General features: G+C 38.4%; 1 protein-coding gene across 1 annotated transcript in view; it reads right to left on the bottom strand.

Moving 5' to 3' along the window:
• The window catches only part of cabp7a (calcium binding protein 7a), a 48,816-nt gene extending 44,160 nt beyond the window's left edge, over nt 1-4,656 (bottom strand). The window contains exon 1 of the mRNA XM_073841295.1: nt 3,824-4,656. Within this exon, the coding sequence (XP_073697396.1) occupies nt 3,824-3,932 (109 nt within the window). The 5' untranslated portion in view covers nt 3,933-4,656. The remainder of the gene's footprint in view (nt 1-3,823) is intronic.
• Nucleotides 4,657-20,915: the final 16,259 nt, after the last annotated feature.

Genomic DNA, 20,915 nt, shown 5'->3' with positions numbered 1-20,915 from the left:
ATGAACCAGACTTTAAGCAATCGTCAGCTGAGAATAATAATGAATTCTTCGAGCTTTAGCTGAGGCTCTTATCCTCATTCTTCATTTTGAATGAGGACGGGTTTATGATGAAATATTGCTAACTAAAATAAAGATGCACGGATCTAGCTCACAAATTACATCTCGGTTTCTGCCCCCAGCGTGTCATACAAGTTCAAAGCAAAATATAAAAATCTGGCTCAAACTTAATATTCACAAATAAACAACTATATATCCTAAGGACGAGAATGAACATGGCCTACTTCATTAGTGTGAGGCAAATGCACCAACAATTTGGTCCATAAGCCACATTTATATTTTCTTGAGTTTAAAAATCTGTGTAAAAGCAAAACTGGAGATGAGTCTCTTCATATACACAAATTACAATATACAGTCAAGCCCGAAATTATTCATACCCCTGGCAAATTCTGACTTAAAGTTACTTTTATTCAACCAGCAAGTTTGTTTTTATTAGAAATGACACAGACCTCTCTCAGAAGATAATTTTTTTTTACTCATCTTTTATTTACATTTGAACAAAAAGTGGCATGTCCAAAATTATGGATAAATTATGGACCCTTCTCAATAATCAATAGAAAAGCCTTTATTGGCTATTACAGCAATCAAACGCTTCCTATAATTGCTGACCAGCTTTTTGCATGTCTCCACTGGTATTTTTGCCCATTCATCTTTAGCGATGAGCTCCAACTCTTTCAGGTTGGAGGGTCTCCTTGCCATCACCCTGATCTTTAGCTCCCTCCACAGATTCTCAATTGGATTTAAGTAAGAACTCTGGCTGGGCCACTGTGAAATGTTAATGTTTTTGTCTGCTAACCATTTCTTTACCACTTTTGCTGTGTGTTTTGGGTCGTTGTCGTGCTGAAATGTCCACTGGTGCCCAAGGCCAAGTTTCTCTGCAGACTGCCTGATGTTGTTGTTGAGAATTTTGATGTATTGCTCCTTTTTCATGATGCTGTTTACTTTGATTACATTTGTAAAGGCCAAGCAGGCTTTTAGTGATGTCCTCCTTGGTCTGCGTCTGTGGAACCCAGCAGTGTGCAGTGTCCGTTGGACTGTCTGCCTTGAGATGTTGCCACCAGCAGAGCCCAGATTCATCAGGATGCCCTTTGTGGTGATCCTTGGATTCTTTTGTACCTCTCTCACTATCCTCCTGGCCAGCACAGGTGTCACTTTCGGCTTCTGGCCACGTCCTCTGAGATTTTTCACAGTGCAGAACATTTTGTATTTTTTAATAATACTTTGCACTGTAGCCACTGGAACTTCAAAACATTTAGATATGGTCTTATAGCCCTTTCCTGACTTGTGAGCAGCCACAATACGCAGCCGCAGGTCCTCAGTGAGCTCCTTTGTCTTAGCCATGACTGTCCACAAACCAATAGCAGAGAGCTGCTGTTTTTCACCTGTTGAGTTGATTAAAACAGCTGTTCGCAATGAATCAGGTTAATTAGGATGTTTTAGAACAGCTTGGACTATTTGGAATGGTATAGAACTTTGGATTTTCCCATAGACTGTGACAGTTTGCAAAGGGTATGAATAATTTCGGACATGCCACTTTTTGTTCAAATGGAAATAAAAGCTGAGAAATATTTTTTTTCCACAATGACGCCTCTTGTACATCATCTTATTATCTTTTAGGAGAAGCCTGTGTCATTTCCGGTCAAAAAAAAAAAAAAACTTGCTGGTTGAATAAAAGTAACTTTAAGTCAGAATTTGCCAGGGGTATGAATAATTTCGGGCTTGACTGTATGTTCTAGGATGACCACATGTAGGCACATTTGCACATAGATTGACTGTTTCATTTACACATGGATATCTGTACAGAACACACACAATCATGTACTTCAGGGAATATCCGTATATGACCTCTCATCTTTTGCATTTGTCTCTTTGTCGCCATTTTAGCTTGTGTTAGTTCAGACCAGCATGTTTTCGAAGGGTTAAGAGCATGAGAAATTAGCCTGGAGATTTTAGGTTATAGCATTTTTATTTAACTAGATGTGCTGATCAAAAACATCCCTTGATGAATGGAATTGCAATGAGGTGCTGGGATACTTAATTAAACCTTAATCACAAAAGATTGATCTGGAAAGGCACTCTGAACTGAGCTGACAATCACACCAGTCAGACATCAATATACAAGGTTTAATGGAAAAACTAATCTTAGTGGATGCATTTGATGGCACAGTTTGACATTACAAACGTTTATATTTTTGCAATAAAATAATACATTTATTTCATTTTGCAACATGCATAGAAGTTAAATGTAAAAGCATGGGGTTTTGATGCAATGTGATGATGCTGAACTGATTATAGTTTGCATTTCACATGTAACACCTGTAAATAAAGCATTGCATGGTGATGAACAAAAGAGTATTTTCTTTTATTTTCTAAATAAAAATACATTTATTTGCTGCTATTGAACATGGTGTGTCTACTTCAAATTACATTTTAATGATTTTATTTAATTGGATACTTATCAAGGTAAACTAGTGGGTTTCCTTGGTCCACAGCACTGCTCATTTTGGATGTCTATCTGATGCACCAGTTCTGGTCTTGGTGCCATTATTAATGAGCTGATGATATAAACCAAGTGTGTTAATTAAGGGAGCTATCCAAAATGTGCAATTTAGAGATATTTAATGATCAGGATTGGAAAACACTGGGGTAAACTGAATAAATAAGCTTTTCATTGGTGAGATTCAACTATTTGAAAATCAGGAATCTGAGGATGCAAAAAATCTAAATACTGACAAAATTGCCTTTAAAGTTGTCCAAATGAAGTTCTTAGCAACGCATGTTACTAAACAAAAATTAAGTTTTGAGGTAAGAACTTCACAAAATATCTTCATGATCTTTACTTAATAACCTAGTGACATAAAAAGAAAAATCGATCATTTTGACCCATACAATGTATTTTGCCTACTGCTATTAAACCTGTGCTACTTATGACTGGTTTTGTGGTCCAGGGTCACATATAGTATAGTGCAATATGATTCAGATTCTAAAAATTAAAGCTGGTTTTATAACATGGTATCAGAAACTAAATTAGAGGTCCACATTAGTGCTGCGTACCACGAACAGGTCTGTTTGCTGGTTTACGAGACACCTACTCTCCAAAAACCATACAAAACATCATTTTACTCAGAAAAGCTAATTATATTGCAGATACTCAGGTATTTTTGTACTATTATATAGTTGGATAGTCATTGGGGTAAAAAAGAAACTGGAAATACTCTGTCAAATTTAATATGCATTTAGAATGTCATGTCAAAGACTTTATATTTACATTCACTTCTGATTTACTTACTCACACAGGCTGAAAAACTGTACATTTCAAACCAAAGACTGCAGCATACCACTCACAGTTCTTTCTGATGGATTGTGATAGACCTACTTTCCATAAATCACACCATCAGATTTATCCACCTTATAGAGAAACACAGGCACAGGTAACGGGATTTTCACGCGTTTTAAGTGAGCTGTGCTGTGCGTGGCGCTGAATCCTTCCAAACTGTTCTACAAAACAGAAAAATCTGTATGTCTCTTCACTTTTCACTTACAACATTTTAAATCGAAATTGGGTCAGTAAGATATGAGAGGAAAAAAATAAAACGCCGAACAGGTGCGCAAAACACTGACCTTCTGTCTAGAAAACAGATTAAAATAGACTAAAGCAATGCAAAAAAAATAAAAAAAATAATAATAATAATTTAGAACGTAGTAGTTTGTATATATAATACAACAGAACATGCGTTTCAAACACTATTAGGACTCTCACACTCACCTTCCACTTCATCCTCAGGCAGGTTGACCGGTGCCCGGTACGATAGGATATCAGGGATGGTGCAGATCCCCCGGTACATCAAAGTGGAAGTCACCGGATGCATAGGCATTTTTGCGCTTTATGTTGACCAGCACGTGTGTATTGATCCTCATATATGTGATTTAATGTGCAGAGGGCAACTTTTTACCCCACATCAGATCGGACCGAAACCCTCACTGGAGATCAAGCGTGGAGTTGATTCCATGGAAAGGTCCTGTAGTACTCTCGCAGCGTGCGCAATTGCGCAGCCCTCTCCAAGAAACCAGGTGTAGGGATTTGCAAGTCTTTACAGGTCACTGGTGGTCTAGATGTAAGGCTTTGGAGTTTGAATCTTCACAATATAAGCAAACCGCCCGCTCTTTAGTTTGATGTTAAAATGACCAAGACAACGAATTACGGCGGCTCCATCGGCGGGGAAACTAGCAGATCCACATAATCCACCAGCTCACACGACGCGCGTCAAACAAACGCGCATTTTTAATCGGTGCGACAAAGTATGTCCGTGTTTGGCGAGGTTGCTCGATTCGATCTCCAGGTCGTTAGGCACTGATCTCCATATGACTGTTTTCTCCTCAATCGCAGTTGAGCTTCGAGCACGCACTTGTTGGACAGCGTGTGCGCACCGACAAGAACAATGAGTTAAAAATGCGCTTTACGCGTGTGTAGCTGTTAAGGTTAAGATCTTTTTCTCTAAAGAAATCCAGTTTTTTTTCCCCTGTGGGAAAAACAGAAAAAGATCTCACCGATATAATCAAACTTTCCAGCTAATCACAACATGCAGATAAACGAGCTGTGCGAGGGGAGGCGGGTGTCCGGGTTCCCTCGCGATGGATCTATATTTAGTGTAAGCCGTTGCTCCACAAGGTATTTCCCGCCGCAGGTGTTTGGGAGGCGTTTACACAGGACGCGTTCTTGCGTTCAACAGCTAGACGGCGCGTATCGGATTGGAACACTCTTGACGCGTTTTGAAAAGTTGATCTGCTTTTTTAACTTTGGAGGTTGTCTAAAAAAAGAGGACGCGATGTTTCCGCGTGTGTATAGACTAACTTTAATTGAACATGAATATCCCTGTCAAAACGTTCATTTAATTTATTAAAATAAATTTAAACCCTTACGAAAATTAACCATGGTTTTATTACAGTGAAAGTGTAGTAACCATGGTTTCTTTGGCGTATTGATTACAGTTTTGTAATCACAAATTGACAGTTTACTAAACTATAAATGTAAGTAGTACGAATAAAATTCGGACGTGCTTCATCCGCCATGTTGTCACTGTCACATGACCTATCAGAATCTCTTTTGTCGCTTAACTTGTATTCACAAATCCCCTCCAATAGTAGTGTCCATCAAGTGCACACTTAAAGGGGTCATCCGATGCCCATTTTCCACAAGTTAATATGATGATTTAGGGTAGAAATGAAAAGTTTGTAATATACTTTGATTAAAAATTCTCTATGGTAGTGTAAAAAAACACTAATTTTACCTGGCAAAAAATGCCTCTGTTCTCAGCAAGCGATATCAGTACCTGGCCCTTTAAATGATATGAACCTCTGCTCACCCGAGAAGCCCCTGTCTGCAGCCTGCAGATCGAGGCGGGGCTGAATCTGGGGCGGGGCTGCACGTGTCGCCCCGCCCACATGCCTTCTCATTGGTTGTAGGTAAATTAATAATGTCGAGATAACGTAACTCCCACAACTCATCTCATTGGTGGCAAAGTAATGACGTTGAATACATTATGAAGTTAAGGGACATGAAATAGCAGATAAAATAGCAAAGGTAGTTACTAAAAATAATCAAATTGATTTTACAGTTATTATTAGAGGAACAAAAATTATTATTAAAAATAAATTAAAGAAACAATGGCAACAACAATGGGAAGAAAATAGGAAAGGACGATGGTTTCATAAGATTCAAAGGAGAGTGGGAGAAATAAGGTGTACAGAGAGGAATAGGCGAGAAGAGACAATAATATCAAGGCTTCGGTTTGGACACACAGGATTAAATGAAACATTACTGAAAATAGGTAAACATAGCACAGGGAAATGTGAATATAGCCGGCATGAAGAAACAGTGGAACACGTCATATTAGAGTGCAGGAAATATGAAACTGAAAGAAGACAATTGACCTTATACACTGAGCATAATATGGAACTACCCAATATAACCAAAAGATGGCAGCACAGGATTATTTATTATGCAGCTGCCTTTTAAACTTCCTACATTTTTCAAGACGTCTTGCTTTTCGATTTATTATAAAATTAATACATTTTAGTACTTTTACCGTCCTTAAGTATATAGTATAGGAAGTGCAGAAAATCCTTAAGCTCACACACAAACAGCCTATAAGGGTAAATTATTTAAATACTAATATATAGTTCACTACAAATACATTAAATAATTATGGTATAATAATTAAATAATGCAGTCAATGTGAATAGATAGGAATATTAAATATTTTATAAAGTTTAATACCATCTTTTAAGTTTTATCTTGAACTCTAAAATCCATTGATCTATTAACCATACTTGTTCCCGCTGTAGTTTTGTTACTCTAAATTTAGTCTGAATCATTTAAGCTCTTTTTTGCCATCAGCTTGTCAGATGTTTGGTCCAGTTATTCCTGTCAATCATAGCAATGAATCGCGCATATTTAGCCGAATTACTCTATTTTTTTAAACTGCCATTTGTCACTCTTGAAACGGTATACATGGACGTTTGATCCTCTTAGACAAACAACACTTTTCTTCGATTGTGAATGGATTATGTAGAGAAAACGAACAAAGTACGCTCATATTACGGCACAGTACAGTTGACCAGAAATGCCTTAGCTGGCTTGACTAAACAAGGAAGTAATCCGATATGGTAAATTAATAGCGAAATTAGAAGAAATTAAAATATGTTTAAATTTAGTAGATATACTTCGGGAAGGGTCAATAGGGTGTTATTTCAATTTCTTAGAGAAATTAATGTATTTGAGCACAGAGGACCCAGACAGCTGTTTCGCGTGTCAAGATCGGGAGTGAGAATCAGAAATAACTGTGAACATTATTATCTGAAATAAATAACAGTGAAATTAATTTATGTGTCGTCAATTCATTCATGTGTCATAAATGTTCGTATTTATAAACAACTCTGATGTTTAACAACACTTTTCTATTAATTAATTTAATAACATAAGGATAGTGGACACTCTTGCTGATAATTTTCCACATTTATGTATCTTAACAATTAAGACAATAATAAAAAAAAAAAGCTGTAAATAAACACCACTGGTTAACATTGCATAACATGCTTGTAAATGTATGTAACCTTGGACCACAAACCAGTCATAAGTGTACGTTTTAATTGAGATTTGTACACATCTGAAAGCTGAATAAATAAGCAAAGGATTCAGCGTTTATATAAAACGTATAATACATAAGTATAGTTTCCAACTGCATTTGGCGTCAATCCATTTCACTAACCAATGAGATGAGTTGTGGGAGGGATGTTGCGTCGACGTCATTAATTTACCTACTACCAATGAGAAGGCATGTGGGCGGGGCGACACGTGCAGCCCCGCCCCAGATTCAGCCCCGCCTCGATCTGCAGGCTGCAGACAGGTGCACTTGGCTCACCCCGCCCTTCAGTTCTGTGGGGCGTGTCATTACATAGCACATGGGGTGTTGCCTAGACAACAGTTGGGGGTATAGTTGTATAGTTTGGGGCAAAATGGCTTTGAAGACACTGTACAACCCTATCCATTGAAAATTGAATTTAAAACCGGAGTTGGAACCGAAACAAGATGACACCCGCAAAGAAGTTCGGCAATTACGGCTTATACTGGACGTGTCTGAATGGTTAGTAAACGCGATGTGTTTACTGTGCTTACTGTGGTAAAGAGACGAGCGCGGTGTGTTTACTGAGGTATAGCTGATTGAACAAGAGCAAAAAAGTGATCGGTTAACATAACCTACCCCGTCCTTATATTGAAATACATAAATGTGAGTGTTGTAGTCTTTACTCATGTGCAGTTGTGGGTTGTAAACACTTTTGCAGGTGTTGCGTTAAGGTTACATCTTAATCATTAACAGACACCGCTTTAAACCATCCAGCCTTACAAAGCTTTATACTGACCCTCGTTTATAAAGTGGTATGGTGAGAAATGATTCATGTAAACATGAACCCATTTAGGTAGATCGGCGCTCACATTCCCTCAGTGCTGTCAGTTTACACTCGGGGCGGGTCTATGCTAAAACACTGCTGTCTATCAACTATCGCAGGAGCGGCCTCTGTCGGTGTTACGCCACAACGACAGGCATCTGAGAACGGCTCGATATAAGAAGAGGCAAATTATTTTACTAAATTAAAAGAAAACTACTAGGTGGATCTTTGTCATTCTAGGGTGGTTGTGTACACACACTCCCAACACACATTTCAGTTCAAACAGCTTGTAAAAGTGCATGTGGCACCGGATGACCCCTTTAAGAATATCACAGAAGTAATACTGTGAATTCATAAATACATACAGTTTTTGGCCTTCTATTGTATATGCACCTTTTTGTTTAATAAGTAAGCCTATGGGTGAGATTTCCTGTTAATTTCCACTATAGGGAAATAAAGAGAAGAATAACAACGTGCAGTAAATGGTAAAACTGTTTACAGTAGCACTACAAACCACTGTGCTCATAATTAAGATAATACATTAAAATAATATGGCAAGACACTTCTTACAAGAAGAAAAAGGTGGATAGTATGCAAGTAGGCATACAGACACGGTGTTATTGCTGATTTAATCAGTTCTTGAAAAGAATCGGTTAAACTAAAGACTCAGTGACTCAGAGACCATCACAATATTTTGTTTCTGAATGAATTATTGTTTTTTGCCCCCTACAGATATGCACAATTCTGTGGAATTTCCAACATTTATGACCCTCACATAGCCTAAACATACAATTAAAAAACATGCAGAAGGAAAACAGGAACACATCCTAAGTGAAAAATAGCACTAAGCGAACACGTCCTCCATATGAACGCCCCCTTACACAGCGCTCTATGCGCAACATCACTATCAAGCACATAACACTCCTCTCATTCATTCTCATTCATTTCTGCGCATGTATTTCTCCACAGCCAACCATGACAGACGTGATTCTCAGACCCCCTCAAACAAGAGGAGATGTAACTAATGTTTTCACAGGGCTGGGATTGTTCCCATCCCCTTTGGCATTTCTTTAATGAAAACTCATCTGTAAAAATTCACATTCAGCTTGACGAGCAGTGAGTTACTGCTGTTCTTAAACTCAAAAGCTGTGTCAGATCTGTCCAAACAAGAGATTGAAAGCATCCCAAACTCTAGCGCAAAACAGCATGCCAGCATCTCAGGAAAAAGATGCTTATTATTTTGCATGTGCAAGAGCATAGTACTTTGCAATGCAAACATATTAATCAAAAGGTGCTTGGCATGGTGTAAGTCATCCACCGCACACTAATCTGTCTCAGTGTGGGTGGGTTATCTTTGCTCTTCTGCCCAGATTTCTGACACATTTGCAAGCAGGTGTTCGAGTCCCTACCAGGGATTTTCCGCAGGCGTTCTTCGTCAAATGCACTTAGTAAAAAACATATGCATTCTTATTAGGGGTTATCTTGGGCTGTGATGGATTTGGGTGGTGTAATGACACCATTGTCTCCTCCAGATGTGGACCGGAGCTCTCGCTACAGGACCCAGGTGCACATATCAGGACCTGATGGCCTATTATGACCGGCGGCCTCTCAAACTCTAACACCCAGATTTTGAGGCATTTTCTAGCCCTCCACATAGTGACAGGTGTCCTGTGTTTTGCACACACACATACTCAACACATCTCGGTGGGAGAGCGTAAACTTTTCACAGTGTCACCCACGTCTAACACTGAGTGACAAGAAGAGAAAGGGGCTTCTTTCCGTCTCTCTTCAGTGCTCCTGAAGCTCTCCTGGGTGCATCACCTGCTTTGACAGAGAAACGCTTCTCCAAGAGATTTTCATTTCTAGATCCGGCCCATTGGCGAGAAGCATCAGCTGTGAGCTGAATGTCAGAGGTTAAGTGGTACCCATAATGCATTGCTCATTTCTAGTGTGATTAAGGCTGATATGCCTGGTGTAAATTATGTATTATGTTATCTTGACAACATAAACCCCCGGTTTGAAAACCTAATAACATATTGAACACTCCAACGCACGCTGTCTTTCCTTTCTCATAAATAAACAAACACTAAAACACCCGACTGGGTTCACAAAGGAGTTCCTTAGAAGATGAATCTCATCAAAACATACTGCCATAAACATTACTGTTGTACAATCTTTTAATTTAATTGAACGAATAGTCAATTTAAAACTGAAAATGTCATTATAGCCTCATGTCTTTCCAAACTTTTTCCTTCCTTGGAACACGAAATGAGCAAGTACACTTGATACTTATTACTGTGTTGTTACCTGAATGATCCACAGCTGTGTGTTTTTTTTATTTTTTATTTTTCTAGTTGATAGTTGTTCATGAGTCCCTTGTTTGCAGTTAAACTGCCCACTGTTCATCAGAAAAATCCTTTTGGTCCCACAAATTCTTTGGTTTTTCAGCATTTTTGTGTATTTGAACCCTTTCCAACAATAACTGTATGATTTTGAAATCCATCTTTTCACACTGAGGACAACTGAGGGACTCATTACAGCTATTACAGAAGGTTCAAACACTCACTGATGCTTCAGAAGGAAAAACGATGCATTAAGAGCCAGGGGTGAAAACTTTTGAACAGAATGAAGATGTGTACATTTTTCTTATTTTGCCTAAGTATCATTGTTTCAATTAGTACTGATCATTAGAAGCTACAGAAGATACTTGTTTCCCAGATGACAAAATCTGTTAAATTTACCCTGATCTCCAAATTCAAAATTTTTGACGCCCACGTAAATGTATTTTATGTGAAATATCTTATTCAGGTCAGTACTAAATTAAAAAAAAATTACATGCTTTTTGTATGATCTCTCTTATTTTAGTAAAAAAGGCTGCAAAAATGTCATGAACGCGATTCATATGAATCATGCATTGAAGTCATACAATAGCTTTGCAGATCAAACTGACATTTAACTGAATATTCACTGCTAATCTTCTGTTTCAGTTCAAGCGGAACCAGTGAATTGAACTCCGGAACCAAATCGGTCTAATCATAAATGAATCACTCAGAATCAAATCAACTGATTTATTTAAAAGAATTATGCATTCTTAATTTGGACATCTCTCACTAACTCATGGAGTTGTATTGGCACTTTTATGATACTTTTATGGTGCTTTTGCATTCTTTTTGAGGTTTGAAATCCCCATTTAATGTAAATATTACTAATATAGTTGTTACATAAAGGAAACAAAGCTATGCATGTTTAAAACATCATGAGGGTGTGTAAATAATATGTTTTCCCTTCAATTTATTATTGTATGTAAAGCTGAAAAAAAAAGAATGTATATACTAGTACTTGAATTAAATTATTAATAATTTCTATTAAAAATAATGTCAAAAATTTGTAATAGCCTAAAAGAGACTTTGTTTCATTAAGCAGAAGTATAACAATATTTTTTCTTTCATTTATTTATTTAGCTTAAGGCTGTTAAGCATACATTACTAAAATATATAAAGTATATAAAGTATAATAAAGTAAATAAAGTATAAATACTTGTCATTTTTAATAATATTTTTTATATATAATCATTGTATCATTTAATAAATTATTGTTATTATTAAAAATAAAAATAACAATAGTAATATTATTTAATTATTATTACTACTCCTTTATGTTTTGTTGTTTAGCATCAAATATAACCCAGACATGTTTGGCTTCCACGAAATTCACCCCATTAAACCATTGTTGCATAAGCCTATAATGAACTTTGTCCAAGTAAACACACAATGCCTTCAGGAGAGCCGGACGAGCCCCTGCATGGGTTTCCTTTCACTCTGGTCTGTATTGATCCCTGTATTGGCAGTGCCCACTAAATACAAAAAGCAAACGGAACCTCTTAGTAAACTCTATTCAGACATCTGCACAAAACCTCCACAGCACGGGGCAGCATCCAAAAGGTCACTCAATAGATTCCACTGGACTTTATTAGGACACACACTGAAGGGTCTATTGTTCATAGAGCATGTTTCATTCATGTATAGCGCACAGAATCGAATGGCCCTCCCGAGGGTCTGTCTGGAAGGCTTTACAGCGCATCACTGCTCTTAGTTTATGTGTCGGTCTCTAGAGGGCAATGTGGAGAGCCTGTGGCTCCTGTCTGCTGGTGGGCTCCTGCAGTGGCAGACATTGGATTTTGGCTTCCGAATATTTCTGTGGACACATTAGACAAATTAGAAAAACAGCATGACGTGCCTGTTCACATATTTTATTCATCACCTCAAGTTTGCAAAAAAATTAAGTAGTTAAAGACTGCATTTAGTGGATGGTTTTCATCTGAAGCCAGTTAGAGTGACACGGTCAATCCCTCCGAGGCAATCTCAAAGCTAATGCTTTCTTAGACATTTCAAAGTAATAAAGATTGTGACCTCTGTGTTTTTCTAGTTCATGAATAGAAGATTCTTCCCCATTATTCTGTTCTATTTTATTCTTAGGCTGTGCTTTGAGTATGTAATTGTTTAATTTTATTAATAATAATTTTGAAAAAATATAATATTTAACTTTGTTTGTATATTATTATTTAATTATTATAATATTATCCATATTTATTATGAATAATATAATTCGTAATTTTTAAAGCACTAATCTATGTTTTAAACTACTTACCCTAAGTATGAACTTCAACTCATTACTTATATTACTCAGTATTTCTTCCTTTCTTATAAAATTTTCATGTGGCAGATGAAAGATGTTGAAAGCCTTTTCAAACTATTTAGACAGAAATATTAGATTTATATCTTTGAGTTGCATTTCAAATTTCCTTCCATTTGTATTTCCTTCTGCAGTTTTAACGATAAACAACTTATAAACTTAAAGTGATGCATATTTGTCATACAGTTTCTGGATTTCAGGTAAGATTATTGGCTATTTTCATCCACTGATTTTATTTAAATAATCAGATTGCTTAGAAGCATCATAAATTTGTTCATTATGAACACAGTTATATTTATTCTGTTAAAATTAAGAAATGATACACTACCAGTCAAAAGTATTTGAACAGTAAGGTTTTTAATATTTTTTTAAAGAAGTCTATTCTGCTCACCATGACTTCATTTATTTGATCCAAAGTACAGCAATAAATAAATAAAAATCAAAAAATATTTTTACTATTTACAATAAATAGTTTTCTTTTTAATATATTTTATAATGCAATTTATTCCTGTGATTTCAAAGCTGAATTTTTATCATCATTACTCCAGTCACATGATCCTTCAGAAACCATTCTAATGTTCTGATTTGCTGTTCAAAAAAACATTTAATATTATTATTATGTTGAAAACAGCTGAATAGATTTTTTTTCAGGTTTCTTCGATGAGTAAAAATTTCAGAAGAACAGCATTCATCTAAAATGGCTATCTTTTATAACATTATAGATGTCCTTATCATCACTTTTAAAGCATTTTGAAGGGATAGTTCACCCAAAAATTTGAATTTGATGTTTATCTGTTGAGTTAAAAATCTTCGGTTGTGTTCTACTGAAGAAACAAAGTCACCTACATCTTGGATGCCCTGGGAGTAAGCAGATAAACATCAAACTTTTCATTTTTGGGTGAACTATCCCTTTAAAGATCAATTGCTACACTGTAAAAAAAAAAGCCGTAAAATTTACAGGAAAACCCTGGCAGCTGTGGTTACCAGAGTTTTACTGTAAACAATACGGTAGCAATGTTTTACATTTTACGGTTTTCACTTACATATACAGGTAAATACCGTAATTTCTGATTTTTTTTAATTGATATAATGGTCATGTACCAACCTTTTGAAGTACTGAAATCTGTTTTGTACCTTTGCAATACACTGATAACCACCAAAAGCAGGTGGTGATGACAACATCACATGATCAACCAAAGCCCATTACAAGGGGATTTTAAATAATGATATATATATAGAAGGTGCACAGTATCATTCACACAAACACTAAACACCATCACGGTAACACACATAAAACTGATTTAAGGCAAAAAACATTAATTTAACAGCATTATATGTAACATATAACCCTAATGTACAAACTGGCAAGAAAAATCTAAGAAGAAAAAGTTATTTCCACAAAAAACATCGAACAAAAAAAAATGAAACACAGGGAATTCTGGGAATGTCAGTTTACGGTTATTCACTGTAAATTTTACCTTCTTTTTCACTTCAAAAAACGGTATACTGCCGTAAAATTACATGCAATGTCCAACACAGTTTTTTACCGTATATAGAAGGGGAACTTACCGTTAACCATATCACAGGTTTTTACCGTAGCATTTTTACAGTTTTTTACCGTTAAATTCACGGTCATTTTTTACAGTGTAAATAAAAGTATTAATTTCTATAATTTCTTTCCCAGTGAAAAAAAAAAGCTTTTGAATGGTATAATGTATAATGTTACGAAAGATAAATGATGATCTTTGAATCTTTCTGTCAAAGAATCCTGAAAATAAAATGTACTCAACTGTTTTAAATATTGATAATACTAATATAATAATGTTTCTTAAACAGCAAATCAGCATATTAGAATGATTTGTAGAATTTATAGAAAACTGTTTTTTTTAAATAGTAAAAACATTTTAAAATTTTACTGTTTTTGCTGTACTTTGGATCAAATAAATGCAGGCTTGGTGAGCAGAAGTAACTTCTTTAAAAAATTTTACAAATCTTACTGTTCAAAAACCTTTGACTAGTAGAGTATATCTATATGTATGTATGCATGTATGCATAAATAAACAATATTATTTTCCAATTTAAATATTTACAATTAAAGCAAGTAACTCCCCAGAATACCATAGCAATCATCTAGGAATGCCCTAGCAACCACGTAGAAACGAGCTAAAAACACTCTGAACATCTCAGTGATCTACTCACAGTACAGGCAAGCAGCACTCCTATTTTCTTCAAAAATGTAAGAAGCTTGTTTGAAGTGCTGTGTGCGGATGGATGGTGTGATGCTCTGGGCTGTTTCTGCCTACAGGCTGCATGCGGGGATCCAGGGAATGTTCAAAGTCAATAATATCACTGATGTCTCTGTAGGGGGAAAGAAAACCTCTCGCCTGCATTTGCCGGCCACTCTTGTAATAGACTGGATAAATGAGAATGAATTAAATGGCAAAGCTGCCATCTTGTTTACATGCATCCTGCCATTGTAGACATCACCAATTAATTGGGAGAAAGAGAGCAGCATTTTGAGCGTAAAGCCGGTAACAGATATTTTTCTACATGCTATATATAGTATATGTGCACACAGGTCTTTACCTCAGCAGATGATGACAGAATATTCTTTGAGGGAAGGGAGAAGATAATCCAAAAAAATTAAAATAAAACAACCAATAGTTCGAACCCTTTCCAACAATGACTGTATGATTTTGAGATCCATCTATTCACACTGAGGACAACTGAGGGACTCATATGCAGCTATTACAGAAGGTTCATGCAATGCAATGCATTAAGAGCCAGGGGTGAAAACTGTTGGAATGTGAAGATCAGGGGAAATTTATCTTATTTTGTTTCTGGGAAACATCTTCTGTAGCTTCTGAAGGGCAGTATTAAATGTTCTGTTCAGAAGTTTACACCCCTGGTTCTTAATGCATCATTTTTCCTTCTGGAGCATCAGTGAGCGTTTGAACCTTCTGTAATAGTTGCATATGAGTCCCTCAGTTGTCCTCAGTGTGAAAAGATGGATCTCAAAATCATACAGTCATTGTTGGAAAGGGTTCAAATGCACAAAAACGCTGAAAAAACAAAAATATTTGTGAGACCTGAAGGATTTTTTTTTTTTAAGGAACAGTGAGCAGTTACTGTTCAGGACAAACGAGGGACTCATGAACAACTATCACTAAACAAACAAAAAAAAGAAAAAAAAAAACAGCTGTGGATCATTCAGGTAACAACACAGTATTAAGAATCAAGTGTATGTAAACTTTTGAACAGGGTCATTTTTATAAATTCAACTATTATTTTCTCTTGTGAACTATATGTAAACATCTTTTATGTGAAATATCTTATTCAGGTCAGTACTAAATAAAAAAATAACATGCATTTTATATGTTCCCTCTTATTTTGATAAAATAATTAACATTTTGCAGACTCTGCAAGGTGTATGTAAACTTTTGACCTCAACTGTAAGTTGCACATTGTTACTTTTGAGTAATGTAACAGTATTCAGCAGCATGAAACAGTTTTTTTGCGTAAATTAAAAATTTTATAAAAACACCTGAATGGAAACACTGCAAATTTATAGGTGTACAAACCTAAATGCGACTTAGCAGCTGTCCTGAGACTGTTGCTGACAGATATGTACAGAAACGCCCTCTCATAAACATCTGGCTGAATCAGACCGCTGTCTGTCTTTCTGACCATAACTCTTGGCATATTCTGTTAGTATAATATAACATAAACATGTTTTAATACATGCTGCAAGACAGAAAGTCACCACATTAGCAGCGGGACAAAAGAAACACTTGTCACTGTAGCGGGACAAAAGTAACAGGAGCTCCTGACAATTAAACCCAATTTACTTTTATACTGAAAAACTCTGAAAAGGCAAACTTCAGGATGTGTTATAGCACTAAATAACCAGTAGATCGATCATTACTGTGAACATGAGAAAAGAGAAACAACTTGTAATTAGAAAAAAGGTACAACTTCATTTACCTACAGTACTCAAAATCTGCTTTCCCAACCTATCCACGGGAAACAACGACAAAATCACATGATATTTGGCAGCTCCAGTGGGAGGAGCCAGGGAGGAAACAGGAGGGACCAGGAGCAGGAGGAACAGAGCGAGACCCAGACCGCAGCCATGATGACGGCCCACGGAGGAGCCGACGGAGGGAGGAGCCATGGTGGAGAACGGGCTGACGACTCCATGGGGCTGACCAACAGAGGTGGAGCAGCTGGCAGGGGAGGAGCCCGAGGTGCAGACGGAGAGCCGAAAATTCAGGGTAACGCCAAGGATCCGGAGGGCCAAGGTGGAACAGGAGGCTCTGGCGGCCGAGGCAGAGGCGGAGATCCGGAGGTCTGCGGCGGAGCCGGAGCGACAGAGGATGGAGGCTGTGCCTGAGAGAGGGAGGAGTCCGAAGGAGCCGGTGGGACGGCGCAACGAGGCACAGCCGGAGGAGCAGAGTCCTGAGGGGACGGAGGTACGACGACTGACCAGGGCGGAGCCGGAGAGACAATGGAGCCCGGTGGAGCTGGTGGACCGACGGGTGACGATGAAGGTGAGGGCGCTGAGAGCCGTGGTGGAACCGCAGGGTCGGAGGGCCGAGGCGGAGTCCTGGACTCGGAGGCTGATGGCGGAGCAGAGGGATCCTCCAGCCGAGACGCCGATGGAAGCTGGCAGCCCTACGGCGAGCCCACTGCACAGGTGTTGGGCTGAGGGTGAGCTGAGGGGCTGTCAGGGGACAGCGGCGGCCAGGCAGACATGGATGTGGATGACAGAGGGTGGGTGGGTGGGAATTCCAGGCAGACAGGAAGATCAGGACAGAAGGATATTTCCGTGACGAAATCAATAAGATCCCCAGAATCTTGCTCAAGCTCACCCCAGTGGTGGTGCAGTGGGCAGGGCTCTCTATCACCCTCTCTTGCTCCACGTCGTAATCCACCTTCACGGATGTTGTAGTCGGCTCTCGCACCTGGTCAGATGGGTCAGGCTCTGGCTCTGTCGCTCTCGGCTCTGGCTCTCCATCTGCGGTGGGCTCGGGCTCAAACTCCGCTTGTCGGGGTGATGGTTGGCTGGGTTCTGGGTCGGGAGTGGGGCTGACGTCCTCCTCAACGATGTTGATAGCACTCGATGTACTCCGGCAGGCTCTCTTGAGGAGCCTCCCCGGATAGCAGCGCCTTGGTGGTGGTATTCAGTCCGATGAAGTAGAACTTGCTGAGGCTGCTATCCGGGAAGTGGGAATGTTCTGCCAGGAAGAGGAACTCACGTGCATGGTCCTGCCCCTGCCTCAGGAGGATGAGGAGAACAGTAGGGTCCATGATACAAAATCAAAAAAACAAAACACTGAGGAAAAGACAGAAAAATAAACGCAGGGAAGGTGCCGGGTAAAACTGTTGTCGGTCAGTCTTTTCTGTTATGGTATGACGTGCGGGACGGATGAGACGAGACGAGAAACGAGATAAACAATAAACACTATATTTAATATATTCTTCAAGAAACAGACAGGAACAGGCAGGAACGGGCAGGAACATCCACACACGTAACGAATAACATCAAATAAAGACCGACAGTAAACTCAAGAAACAGACAGACTTATAAAGGGGAACTAATCATTAAACACAGGTGACGGGGATCAGGACAAACGAGGGCAAAACCAAAGCGGACAGATCGACGGTGAGAGACAAAGGGAGAAACCAAGTACATAAACTGACAGAACTGTGACAATATGCATAAACTATACAAATTAATATTTATTCAAGCTACAAAAGTTAATCAGCGACTAGAGCAGTCGAGTGAAGATTTCTCTTTTTCTTTTGTTCTTTGATTTCCATCAAACGACAGACTTCAGCAGGTTTTTCTTTAAAAGCAACGCGGTCTCTTTTAAATCTGATGCACATGACGCGGATCTTACACATATGCAATTTTCTCGAAACTGTTTATGTTCATTTAAGACTTTATAACTAATTTAAGACTACGTTTACGAGGTAACTCGCCAAAACCACGCATTTTGACATAACTGTGTGTGTTTTCATCTATTGAAGTACTAAGTTACTGGTGTGCTGTCTGAAGCGGCTCAGCATATGCGTAACGTTACAGCCAAACGCACACCTTTCAAACTTTACTTCACGGTTCCGTTTATGCAGCGTAACCCCAGGTATGTATTGTCACATTCTTGGGTTATAAAGAATAAAGAAGGGAAAAGGTAATCTTCCGAAAGCAGCAATATCTTCTCAGGTAAAAGTTTTAGAACCGTGTCTAGGGACAAGCTGGCCATCACACTGGTCTGAACTTATCAGCCCATTTGTATCCTATTATTTAAAGGGGTCATCATCGGGTGCAAAACTAACTTTTACATGTTGTTTGAACATTAATGTGTGTTGGCAGTTTGTGTACACAACCACCCTACAATGATAAAAATCCACCCAGTGGTTTTTATTTAATCATTAAAAGTAATATCCCCTTTTTAAAATCAGGTCATTCTCAGCTTCTTGTCGGTGTGACGGCACACAGACAGAAGCCGCTCCCACAATAGTTGATTGACATGAGCGCCTGACCTGCCCTCACCGAGCTGAAACAGTCCAACTCCGATCGCCATTGTGTGACTCAGGTGCAGGAGAAGACAAGAATGTCTCAGATTGGGCGATTGAGGTGTTCTGTTGGATGTAATAATGAACATAGCAGTCGTCATTTACTCCCGACATCTGAGCCGCTAAGACGATAACGTTACTTACGTTTTTAAAAGGAAAACGCCAATCCCGATCTACATATGAGTCTAGTTTGTGCGAATCGTTCCTGATGCAGCTTCACCCACAGCAGAAGTGAATATAAGCTTTTTTTTATGCATCTTTGCAAATGGCTTTTCTTAATAATGTGCTTGTTGGCAAGTTTCACGGCTAAATGCAGTTAAACACGGCTAAAGTAAACATCACATCTCATCATCTCACGGCAGAGTGGGGCGGGGTGAGCAGAGCTCATTTGCATTTAAAGGGACCGTGCAATAAAATGAGTTGGTATTTTGCAGAGCTGATTTTGACAAGGTAAAAGGGTGTTTTTTTACACTACTATTTAAAATTTTCAACCAAAGTATATTTTAGACTTTTCACTAAGACCCTAAAGAATCATATGAAAATGGGCATCCGATGACCCCTTTAATTCGCTCTTGTCGCTTATGACAGAATAGCTAATTACGATGACCTTGTCCTCCGAAAAGATTCTTTATTTGCTTACGTCAAAAAACACTGAATCTCTTTAAAAATTGGCTGTTGTTTTCACTACATTGCACTGTTATATTTCGGAAAAGTTTTACCTGCCAACTGGCGACTGACACTGTTACATGTACTCGCCAACGCTGATTTTTTTAATTGCATTTGGCGCTTGACGAGTGTTAATTTTAGGCCCTGGTTCCAGGTATCCCTAAGAACAGAAATTAGACACTAAAACATTTTCATACAATAAACAGCCACTCAAAAGTGAACAAAGTCCTTAAAAAAGAACAAGAATGACTTGTATTATCACTTAAAAAAACTGTTAGAACAACAAAAAAGGGCATCATTTACAAAAACCCATTTTAAAAATAGGTCCAAAAGCAGTGACCTGCTCAACAAGATTTAGATTACGCCGCCAAACCTCTTAGATGTATGATGTTTACAGAGGGAGAAGTACCCTTGGTGTGTTAAAAAAGACTTTTTATTTTCTGAGATCAATAACCAGTAGAACAAGGCAGGTCCAGGGGCGAGGTTGTGTCCTTGAGGCTTTCTTTACAAACTTTCTAAGCTTGTTTGTAAGCATCTCTGCTTCCTACATTCTGGCCTCGCCACCAGCTGAGATGGCCATGCGCTCAGGAGGACACGGGGAGATAAAACACATGAAAGCACGGCCTACAGAAGATGCTTGGAGCTGCCAAACAGTGCCAGACTGGGCTGAGAGCCTGCACAATCCACTGGCATCCACGCATCTCCTCCCAAACACTTCCAAACTTCCGTTTTTTTTTTTTTTAATCTTAACGTGGTCCTCCTGTCCCAGAGAGAATGAGTGTGCTGTTGGCTGGTGTTAAGCTCTTTTTGAAGTGCTGCTCGGCTGTTATGGGACCTCCGCAGAAAGAGGAAGCAAGTAAGAGACGGTAGGAAGGGACCAGCGAGATAAAGACAGAAGGTTGTGCAAACGAGAGAGATCTGGTGCGGAAGGAGAATGGCCTCTTTTCAGGATGTACGGCGAACAGAAACGGCAA

This window comes from Garra rufa, chromosome 5, assembly GCF_049309525.1.
Source record: "Garra rufa chromosome 5, GarRuf1.0, whole genome shotgun sequence".
NCBI lineage: Eukaryota > Metazoa > Chordata > Actinopteri > Cypriniformes > Cyprinidae > Garra > Garra rufa.
Note: the sequence above shows the minus strand (reverse complement) of the source record. Positions and strands in the feature narration are given on the sequence as shown.